Source organism: Coregonus clupeaformis, chromosome 3 (genome assembly GCF_020615455.1).
Source record: "Coregonus clupeaformis isolate EN_2021a chromosome 3, ASM2061545v1, whole genome shotgun sequence".
In the NCBI taxonomy this organism is placed as follows: domain Eukaryota; kingdom Metazoa; phylum Chordata; class Actinopteri; order Salmoniformes; family Salmonidae; genus Coregonus; species Coregonus clupeaformis.
Window position 1 is genome coordinate 22,733,827 of NC_059194.1, and position 11,456 is coordinate 22,745,282.

Sequence of the window (11,456 nt, forward strand, 5' to 3'; positions counted from 1 at the left end):
TATGAAGAGAAATTATAGATAAAACGAATCAGTGCTTATCGACCATTGGACATACATTACACAACAAGTTGGAAATTGCAAATTGAACAATGAGTGGTTTGGAAGGAATCAGTGGCTAACTGCAAGCATTGCAAAGTAATCACTAGCCTGCTATTCAGTGGAGTGGATGTGTGGACCAAGTCTTGGTTTAAAGGTCTCTTTTCCAAGCTTAAAAGGATAAACATTCAAAATTGGCCATGCTGTCAATCCAGCATGACTTCAGTGAGTTCAAGACAACTGGGAACTCTGAAAAAAACTAGCTCTGACTGGGAAAATATGTTTTGAACGGTCATCCAACTCGGAATTTCATATCGGGAACTCTTTCTAGAGCTCCGACCTGAAGATCACTTACGTCATGATTCAACCTTGTTTTTTTCAGAGTTCCCAGTTGTCTTGAAAGCACCATCAATCCAGAGAATGCCAGACTTTGATGACAAAGTTTGATGACAAAATTTGCAGATGAAGGACCGACGAGCCACCTTCCTGTTCAAGTGAGCACAGCAGAAGGTGAGTCCAAAAATGTATTGTATGCTGCTGCATAAATGATGTAATATGCCAAAGAGATATGTATACTGTAGCTTAGAAAGTAATACTACAGTGGGGGAAAAAAGTATTTAGTCAGCCACCAATTGTGCAAGTTCTCCCACTTAAAAAGATGAGAGAGGCCTGTAATTTTCATCATAGGTACACGTCAACTATGACAGACAAAATGAGAAAAAAAAATCCAGAAAATCACATTGTAGGATTTTTAATGAATTTATTTGCAAATTATGGTGGAAAATAAGTATTTGGTCAATAACAAAAGTTTCTCAATACTTTGTTATATACCCTTTGTTGGCAATGACACAGGTCAAACGTTTTCTGTAAGTCTTCACAAGGTTTTCACACACTGTTGCTGGTATTTTGGCCCATTCCTCCATGCAGATCTCCTCTAGAGCAGTGATGTTTTGGGGCTGTCGCTGGGCAACACGGACTTTCAACTCCCTCCAAAGATTTTCTATGGGGTTGAGATCTGGAGACTGGCTAGGCCACTCCAGGACCTTGAAATGCTTCTTACGAAGCCACTCCTTCGTTGCCGGCGGTGTGTTTGGGATCATTGTCATGCTGAAAGACCCAGCCACGTTTCATCTTCAATGCCCTTGCTGATGGACGGAGGTTTTCACTCAAAATCTCACGATACATGGCCCCATTCATTCTTTCCTTTACACGGATCAGTCGTCCTGGTCCCTTTGCAGAAAAAACAGCCCCAAAGCATGATGTTTCCACCCCCATGCTTCACAGTAGGTATGGTGTTCTTTGGATGCAACTCAGCATTCTTTGTCCTCCAAACACGACGAGTTGAGTTTTTACCAAAAAGTTCTATTTTGGTTTCATCTGACCATATGACATTCTCCCAATCCTCTTCTGGATCATCCAAATGCACTCTAGCAAACTTCAGACGGGCCTGGACATGTACTGGCTTAAGCAGGGGGACACGTCTGGCACTGCAGGATTTGAGTCCCTGGCGGCGTAGTGTGTTACTGATGGTAGGCTTTGTTACTTTGGTCCCAGCTCTCTGCAGGTCATTCACTAGGTCCCCCCGTGTGGTTCTGGGATTTTCGCTCACTGTTCTTGTGATCATTTTGACCCCACGGGGTGAGATCTTGCGTGGAGCCCCAGATCGAGGGAGATTAATTAATAATTGCTCCCACAGTTGATTTCTTCAAACCAAGCTGCTTACCTATTGCAGATTCAGTCTTCCCAGCCTGGTGCAGGTCTACAATTTTGTTTCTGGTGTCCTTTGACAGCTCTTTGGTCTTGGCCATAGTGGAGTTTGGAGTGTGACTGTTTGAGGTTGTGGACAGGTGTCTTTTATACTGATAACAAGTTCAAACAGGTGCCGTTAATACAGGTAACGAGTGGAGGACAGAGGAGCCTCTTAAAGAAGAAGTTACAGGTCTGTGAGAGCCAGAAATCTTGCTTGTTTGTAGGTGACCAAATACTTATTTTCCACCATGATTTGCAAATAAATTCATAAAAAATCCTACAATGTGATTTTTTGGATTTTTTTTTCTCAATTTGTCTGTCATAGTTGACGTGTACCTATGATGAAAATGACAGGCCTCTCTCATCTTTTTAAGTGGGAGAACTTGCACAATTGGTGGCTGACTAAATACTTTTTTCCCCACTGTAAGTGTATGTTGTGTAGTAAGCTGTTAGTAGCCCATGTGCCTCACTCTAATAATTTGGTCAATTTTCCCCTCATAATTTAGCCTACTGTTCTGACTTGGTGGTGCACATGTAGCCTATAGCCAGTGGTGGAAAAAGTACCCAATTGTCATACTTGAGTAAAAGTAAAGATACCTTAATAGAAAATGACTCAAGTAAAAGTGAAAGTCACCTAGTAAAATACTACTTGAGTAAAAGTCTAAAAGTATTTGGTTTTAAATATACTTTAGTATCAAAAGTAAATTTAATTGCTAAAATATACTTAAGTATCAAAAGTAAAAGTATAAATCATTTAAAATTCCTTATATTATTTAGCAAACCAGATAATACAATTTTCTTGTTTTTCTTTTTTTATTTACGGGTAGCCAGGGGCACACATCAACACTCAGACATAATTTACAAATAAAGAATGTGTTTAGTGAGTCCGCCAGATCAGAGGCAGTAGGGATGACCAGGGACGTTCTCTTGATAAGTGTGTGAATTGGACGATTTTCCTTTCCTGCTAAGCATTCAAAATGTAAGGAGTACTTTTGGGTGTCAGGGAAAATGTATGGAGTAAAAAGTACATCATTTTCTTTAGGAATGTAGTGAAGTAAAAGTAAAAGTAGTCGAAAATATAAATAGTAACGTAAAGTACAGATACCCCAAAAAACTACTTAAGTAGTACTTTAAAGTATTTTTTTACACCACTGCCTATAGCCTGTTTTAGAGAAATGTCATAATCTAATATTGTAAGAGCTTTCATTGTCTGCTTATATGCCCCCTTTATTTATCCTACGGTTCTGACTTGGTGTACAGGGAGAATAATGTAAGAACAGCCCATGAATTCTGAATTCTGTCGCTGTACATTTGAAAAATGCTGAACAAATAGTTATATTGACTACGTCCTTTCTAGCTCGCTCATTAATGTCTTAAATCGGAATTACAGATTGCCTCTTATCCGCTCGTCTTCCCCTAATGCCATAGTTTGTACATCTCAATTGTCATTAGAAGCCACATTTGTTTAAGCAAGTCAGCCATGTTTTTTAAAAAGGCAGTAAGTGAGGCTGAAATAACTGTTATGCTGCCAGACAAGGCTCCGCGGATAGCCATGTGTAGCGGTGGTAAGATGTTGGGACAGCTTTATGTAGGCCCTAACAGTTTGTGGGCACCGTTTGTCACCGTTATAGTCCAATTAATGTATTGTTTAGTGTTGGGTTTTTGTAGTGCCTTTGCTGGCATGCATCTAAAAAAACGTTTTTGAGTTGCCCTACCAAGATTTACATGCCAAAATCGCCACTGATCAGGGGCAATAGGCTACCTGCATCTAGCTAACCAAACCATGGCAAAGGTGAATTATAATCATAAACCCAGATTTGAGTCAGTAGGCCTAGACTATGCCTATTGAAATGACAAGTCAATCTCGCAAATAGGACATTTATAACGGGTTGTAGTTTTAACGTCTGGCACATAATGGAACAATTGCCAAAAAATAGCCAAACATTATTTTGAAATTCGTCCAAGTGTTTCTTGTGCAGAGATTTTTAGATCCTCTGTCCAACTTTCATCCCTCAAACCCCCCTGTTGGATGTATCTATAGTTATGCACATGGGCTTAAGGGATTTATTTACAAGTTTAATAAGGGTGAATTATCTTTTCTCTTGCGACATATTCAAATTCCCTTATTAGTCAAATTAGCTCGCAAGAATTAGGCCTATTCTTTTGATGGAAATCCGAATATTGCTTCTTACGTCGTTACAAATCACGTCGATATTCCATCTTAATTCGCTCAAAAACGTAATGGAAAAGGGTTTTATTGGCTAAATGTGGCAACTTCTGTTGCTGTAGGAAAACAAATTGGGCTAGTTTCAGGCTTTGTGGTTTGAGGAGTCTTGGGCATATTTTGAAAGACCTGGCAACCCTGTGTGGGAGGCAAGAAGGAAAACGCTGCTTCGAAGTGAGGACATAAAGTTGGATCTATTTTTCCATTGGCATTTCGTCTCTTGGCTTATCTACAGTGTGCATACTTCTCGATTGTCGTGTAGAACAAACAGTGTTTCGTTATCGAATACTTCCAATATTCTGATTTCAGCGACTTCACGGTGCGTAGCTAGCTAACGTTAGCTAGTTATTAGCTAACACTTGAGCTGTTCTGTTGTACTCAAGAAGGATAGCGTCGCGACGATCGTTAACTAGCTAGCTGGCATTGCTACAGTTAGGTCTAGTGGTATTCACAATTGTAATAGTAACGTTAAGTAGCTAGCTACCATCTAGCTAAAGCTTTAGTTTTGGCAGCAATGTAGCTAGCTAGCTAAACCTCGAGTGGTGGGTGGGTGTGTTCCTTGTCCTTCCTCGTTCCATTAGAAGTTAGGCTGTCTTGTGCAACTGTCTGTATTAGTGAGGAGGTATCTATGATACTATTTAATTAAAAAATAAAAAGTATAGTCTTTCATAAATTAGACTAGTTAGCCACTAGTTTATACAGGTCTATGTGCGATATTGCTGACTAACAGTAGGTAGGTAGTTGTCACTGATAATGTGACTTGGTTAACAAATGCAGTCAAAACAGTTAGCTAATGCTGTTCATATGTAACAGTTGAATATCTGCTTGGTCCAGTTCCGCAGATCCATTGTGTGATCGTCACGGCAGCGAACCCCATGGCGGACTCGGTGGAGACGTTCCAGACACACCTCACCTCTGTCATGGACAGTTTGGTCCGAGCGTCGGTGTGCGAGATCACCAAACTGTTCCAGGACACGGTGAACGACTATCTGGTGGAAATATCTCTGAACAGGAAGGAAATGGAGGCTCTGAAACTCCGACTCCGACTGACCGAGAACAAACTGAGAAATGAACGCAAGTACGGGATGGGGTTGGCAGAGAATCGCCGCAATGCTGGTTTGATAGGGTCGGAGGACGGTGGGCGGAAAAAGCGAAAAATTGAAGTGCTCCGTAAGTGTTCATATTTAGTAAGTACATTTGTCTTGCCCTATGTATAAAACTGATATAAAAAACCGTATTCATCAGATTATAATTGTTGAAATGATATGTAATTGCATATCAAATCAACACAAGTTGATTACTTGTGTAACATTAAGTCAAAAGCATGTAATGCTTGTGTGAAGAGGTACTTGTTATGTTGGAAGCCATCAGGCAGAAACTGAGCCTTCTCCCTCCGCTCCTTTCTACTCCTCCACTCTCCCTCCCCCACCTCCTCTTCATGTTCTCTCTGTTCTTCACCTCCCACACTCCTCCCCCCTCTCTCTTTCTCCCTGCCCCCCTCTCTCTTTCTCCCTGCCCCCCTCTCTCTTTCTCTCTTTCTCCCTGCCCCCCTCTCTTTCTCCCTGCCCCCTCTCTCTTTCTCCCTGCCCCCCTCTCTCTTTCTCCCTGCCCCCTCTCTCCTCTCCCTGCCCCCTTCTCTCTTTCTCCCTGCCCCCCTCTCTCTTTCTCCCTGCCCCCCTCTCTCCTTCTCCCTGCCCCCCTCTCTTTCTCCCTGCCCCCTCTCTCTTTCTCCCTGCCCCCTCTCTCCTTCTCCCTGCCCCCCCTCTCTCCTTCTCCCTGCCCCCCCTCTCTCCTTCTCCCTGCCCCCCCTCTCTCCTTCTCCCTGCCCCCCTCTCTCCTTCTCCCTGCCCCCCTCTCTCCTTCTCCCTGCCCCCCCTCTGCTTCTCCCTGCCCCCTCCTCTGCTTCTCCCTGCCCCCCCTCTCTGCTTCTCCCTGCTCCTCCTCTCTGCTTCTCCCTGCCCCCCCTCTCTGCTTCTCCCTGCCCCCCCTCTCTGCTTCTCCATGCCCCCCTCACTCCTTCTCCATGCCCCCCCCTCCCTCCTTCTCTCTGCCCCTCTCTCTCCTACTCCCTGCCTCCTGCTCCCTGCCCCATCTCCTTCTACCTGCCCCCACCTCCTCTACTTCTCCCGCCCCTCCACTTCACCCCCACCCCCTTCTCTCTCCTGCTTCCGCTCCCTGCTCCGCCTCCTCTCCTTCATCATGCTTTCTCTCCCTCCTCCTCCCCTCCTTTATGCTCTCTCCCACTCCATGCTGTCACGGCTCCCCTCCCACCCCTTCCTCTCCTTCCCTCTCCTCTACTCCTCCGCTCTCCCTCCCCCACCTACTCCTCTTCATGTTCTCTCTCTGTCCTTCACCTCCCCCACTCCTCTCTCCGCTCTCTTCTCTCTCCCTCCCTCTCTGCTCTTCTTCATCATGCCCTCTCCCCTCCCTCTCTCCCCCCTGCCACCACCACCTCTACTTCTCTCTCCGCTCTCCCTCCCTCTTCACTCCCACCCCTCCGCTCTCCTTCACACTCACTCCCTCCTCTTCCGCTCCCTACTCCGCCTCCTCTCCTTCATCATGTCCTCTCCCCCCGCCTCTCCTTTATGCTTTCTCCTGCTCCCTGCCATCCCTCCTCCTCTCCCTGCTTCCCTTCCTCCCTCCTTCATTTCTATCACTGCTCCCCTCTGTCTCTCGAACTCCTCTCGCCCTCCCTCCTCTCTCCTTCATGCTCGCCCCCCCCTCTCTTCCTCTCTCCCCCTACACAGGAGGAAAGCAGAAGCTGGGGCCTGCGTTTGGAGGCGTGTGGGAGGAAGGAGGAGCAGCAGCCGGGCAAGTAGCGGGGGGAGGCTGGAAGGAGGCACGCCAGATGTACCTCATCCAGTTCCCTGGGGAGGAGGAAGAAGGAGAACTATTGGAGGAGGGCTGTATCTCGGGAGAGGGGGAGGAGACGGACATCATCAAAGAGGAGGTGAGGGAGACGAGGAGTGCTAAGGAGTCTGAATGTGGCACACACAGCGTCAGTGTGTCAGAGACTACTAGTTTATAAAAATAACTGTGTATCATCTGTGTGTAGTGAGACTGAGAATGTTGTTAAACTTCTGTGTTCTGAGTCACTGAAACAGACAATGCAGCAGTGGTCTGGGAGATGGTGGGGATGGTGGAAAGCCACTGATTTGATATTCAGGTGCAGAAGTAGCTCAAGCGCTTGTTCAGTAGGGCACTCGATGTTAAGTTCGGAGCGTTGTAGACACTAGACATTGATATAATTTTAGGAGCGAACACAGTTTTGTATTCTACGTGACTGAGATCATTCGGATGCATCTATGCAATGTACAGATTACATTTATTGTATCTCAAACTGTTGTAACTTTGCACGTTTACAGAAAATGCCCTGTGTAAAACAGGACCCTTGTTCTTTGTGGCACTTGTGAAAGTGCACTTTGCATGCACAGAAATACTGGGTGTCCTAGTGCACTCTGCATTGCATTATTGTGTAGTCTATGGGGCTGTACTGGTGGGTAATGTCATTATTTTTGCTCTGTCTGTAGTCCGATGACATGGTGGAGGGGGGCTACCAGCCTGCGTCTCTGCGGCTGATCAAGGAAGCCCTGAAGATGGACCTACCCAACCAGAACTGCCATACTGGATCCAGAACCCACAGCGAAGGTACTGACTCCAGCTCAAAGCTCAGAACCAAAAATATGAAGACAACAACTCCTGGATAGTGATAACCCCAATGTGAACACAGTGACATTTTCTTAAGTGTCTGCAGTTCATTATGTTTGCATACACCGTCATAGTACTGCTCCTCTAACAGACTCTCACTCTCCTTCTCTCTGCCCAGTAGGAGACATGGAGCTCAGCCCTGTGGCCCTGAAGCGGCCCCCAGCCGTGAGCCCTGAAGAGGAGGAGGAGTGGGACGTGGGGTCCCCTCCAACTGAGGTGTCAGAGGGGGGGCTGAGCCGGGGGGACCTGAGTGGGCTGGAGACGGCCCTGAGGGCAGAGAGGGGGCGCGAGCAGGCAGCCCTGAGGATCCCCCCCACAGCAGGCTCCAACCATGGCTCCATGACCCCTGACCCGGAAGTAGTGGCAGGCAGTGAGTTCAGCCTGGGCCAGAAGTACATTGGTCTGGATGGGCTGGAACAGGGGGAGCTGGGGAGTCCCACAGCCTCAGAGAGGGACTATGGAAATTCCCTGCAGGTTCATGGTGCCCGTCTGAAGGAAGGACAGGAGGCACTGCCAGTTTGGACTGGAGGGGAGCTGCAGCCACGCTGGCCCAAGAGACTGAGGGTTGGTGAGGGGATGGGGGAGCAGGGAGGCTCAGACGAGGGTTTACATCAACATGCTCTCTCCCTGTCTGCTTCGGGTAGCGTGGATGACAGTGGTGAGGAGGAGACGATGGACCTGATGCATTTCTGCATGCAGTGCGGCGGGGGCTTCGCCAACGAGGCTGCGCTGGAAGAGCACCCTTGCCCCCTGGGGGACGCCCACCTGCAGGAAGGAGGGACAGAGAACACCCTGTTCCCCTGCGCCTCGTGCGGCCACGCCTTCAGCCATGCCTGGGCCCTAAAGAACCACGAGTGTGTGTGCGCGGCTGAACGGCCCCACCGCTGCGAGCTCTGTGGGAAGGGCTTCACACACTCTCGCTCGCTGGAGAGGCACCAGGTGGTTCACACTGGAGAAAGGCAGCACTGCTGCCAGCAGTGCGGAAGGAGCTTCAGTCGCCTAGGCAACCTGGAGAGGCACCAGCGGATCCACACAGGCGAGCGTCCGTACGGGTGCGAGGCGTGCGGGAAGCGCTTCAGCAGGGTAGAGTACCTGAAAAGACACCAGCTGATCCACAGTGGAGACCGAGACAAGGCCGGCAGCGCTCACCAGTGCTCCCAGTGTGGAAAGAGCTTCAGCGAACCAGAGCAGTTTAAAAAACACGAGTGCTTTTTATAACCTTTGATACGTTTGATAATTGAGATTTACCATGATTTCTTTGGGAAGGGAAAGTTGAAATTCCTGATCACGGTAGAAGTTGCTTCCTAACCAGATAAAGATCATATTAAGATCGACCTAAGATCATTTAACCCTAGCCTCAATCCCAAAGTTGACCATTAGAAATTTGTAAAGCTCTGACCTTGTATCAGTTGTTGCGGACAAATTCTACATACTCCAAAAAAGTGGAACAAAGATGATGGTGGTCATCCAGGGAAAGGTTGAAATGAACTATCTACTTGTACATATAGAAAATTGTGCTTTTATTTATGTTTCTCAAATGTACATTGTCTTTACATCAAGAAATGAGTATTTTCACTGAAAATCAATCATGGCCTTGTTTATCTTGACTTTATCAATGATAATAACATTTACATTTACATTTTAGTCATTTAGCAGATGCTCTTATCCAGAGCGACTTACAGTTAGTGAGTGCATACTATAACAATTTGGTATTTTGTACTATTCGTTTGTTTTCTGTATTATCCATCAGGAATAAAAAATGTACTATTCAGTGACCAATGGTCTCCTTTTATATAATGTCAATCCTCTCATACTGTCATGTGCTAAATGTTTGTTTTCAGCTAGAAAATTGTGTAGTTTAGTTATGTCTCAAACATTCACACAAGGTGTTGTTGGATTTCCGGACACATTTTTCTATTTCTGAGTACTTCGAAGTGTCTTCTACCAGAGAGGAAGCGGCGACGCGAGAGGTTTTACTCCGCCCAAAATCTGTCCACAAAAATAAGCCCACAAAGTGAGGAATTTTTGTATGGAGGTCAATGAGTGTCGAATTTGGTACACACATTTTTTTATTGCTCATTTGCTATGTGAGGCTTATTTGATCGAATAGAAGTTTCGTAATGGTTAGGTTGTTATGAATGCACTGATGTAAATGAACGCACAGGGCATTTCGGCAACTTTGGCACACACAAAGACTATCAGAGTTGTGCCTGTTGTCATAGAGATAGATGGAGGACTCATTATGGATATAACTCATTTTAGCACGGACATTGCCATTGAGGTAGAGGTCTTCACGGGTCCAAAAAGTTGGAACCGTTCCGCAATGGACTTGGGGCTTTCCCACCCGGATCCGATCTGCATAAATTATTTGTTTATATAGAGACCCGTTCTGAACGGACCTGAGGACAACTACACCCGTTTCGTATAGATCTGGTCGGATCCCGACCTGATCCGAGTGAGGGAAGCAACAGGAAAATCATTTTTAACCAGAGCTGATAAAGCAGGAGAGAGAGGGGCCGCTCTAGCAGGCAGGGGAGGGGGCGTATTGTGACCGAGTGACACTGGGAGGAGGGAGGGAGAGAGCAACCATGCGGAGATCATCCGTTCACCCACAAAGACACGGCAGTTGGAACAAAATCTCCAATTTGGACTCCAGACCAAAGGACACATTTCCACCAGTCTAATGTCCATTGCTCGTGTTTCTTGCCCAAAGCAAGTCTCTCCTTCTTATTGGTGTCCTTTAGTAGTGGTTTCTTTGCAGCAATTCAACCGCTCCCCCTCCCTGGCGCTTGAGGGCGCCAGGCTGCCCATCATTATGCACACCTGTCACCATCGTTACGCGCATCAGCGCTCATTGGACTCACCTGGACTCTTTCCCTTTGTTAATTACCTCCCCTATATCTGTCTGTTCCTCTGATTGATCCCAGTGTCAGCATTGATGTTGGTTCGTTTCCCCTGTCCAGACGCTGTCTGTGTTTTGTTCCTGTCTGTTCTTTTCCATTAAATGTTCACTCCCTGTACTTGCTTCCTGTCTCCCAGCGTCTGACCTCAGAATGTTGACACTAGAATTGGAAGCATCATGAAGTTCTGTTTTTGTTGGGGTTGGTGACGTCGGGTCCGGGTGAGGCGGCCGAAGGAACCGGGGGTGCCTCAGCTTGCTCGTCAGGCTTCCACGCCTCAGCCGGCTCGTCAGGCTCCCAAGCCTCAGCCGGCTCGTCAGGCTTCCACGCCTCAGCCAGCTCGTCAGGCTTCCACGCCTCAGCCGGCTTGTCAGGCTTCCACGACTCAGCCGGCTCCTCAGGCTTCCACGCCTCAGCCGGCTCGTCAGGCTCCAACGCCTCGGCCGGCCCGTCAGGCTCGACAGGTTCCCGCTCCTCGGCAGGCTCATGAGGCTCCCATGCCTTGGCCAGCCCGTCAGGCTCGACAGGTCCCCATGTCTCGGCCGGCTCGTCCGGCGCCCATGCCTCTGCCAGCCCTTCACGCTCGCCCAGGTGGGACGTCTTCACACCATGAAGGCCTGATTCACGCAGTCTCCTCTGAACAATTGATGTTGAGATGTGTCTGTTACTTGAACTCTGTGAAGCATTTATTTGGGCTGCAATTTCTGAGGCTGGTAACTCTAATGAACTTATCCTCTGCAGCAGACGTAACTCTGGGTCTTCCATTCCTGTGGCGGTCCTCATGAGAGCCAGTTTCATCATAGAGCTTGATGGTTTTTGCGACTGCACTTGAAGAAACT

At 47.3% G+C, this 11,456-nt stretch overlaps 1 protein-coding gene across 1 annotated transcript; it reads left to right on the forward strand.

Annotated features, from left to right (window-relative positions):
• The first annotated feature begins 511 nt into the window (after positions 1-511).
• On the forward strand, positions 512-9,492 carry LOC121542091 (zinc finger protein 443-like). Its single transcript, XM_041851575.2, has 5 exons — positions 512-546; positions 4,844-5,179; positions 6,757-6,959; positions 7,540-7,657; positions 7,836-9,492. Exons 2-5 carry the CDS (start codon positions 4,885-4,887, stop codon positions 8,933-8,935), a joined length of 1,716 nt encoding a protein of 571 aa, XP_041707509.2. The 5' UTR covers positions 512-546; positions 4,844-4,884; the 3' UTR covers positions 8,936-9,492.
• The last annotated feature ends 1,964 nt before the right edge of the window (positions 9,493-11,456 follow it).

Excerpts from the sequence above, each read along its gene's own strand:
- LOC121542091 (XM_041851575.2), top strand. The coding sequence starts at position 4,885 with ATGGCGGACTCGGTGGAGACGTTCCAGACACACCTCACCTCTGTCATG. Across the intron at positions 5,180-6,756 it reads GCGAAAAATTGAAGTGCTCC|GAGGAAAGCAGAAGCTGGGG; the intron begins GTAAGTGTTCAT and ends CCCCCTACACAG. Across the intron at positions 6,960-7,539 it reads CGGACATCATCAAAGAGGAG|TCCGATGACATGGTGGAGGG; the intron begins GTGAGGGAGACG and ends CTCTGTCTGTAG.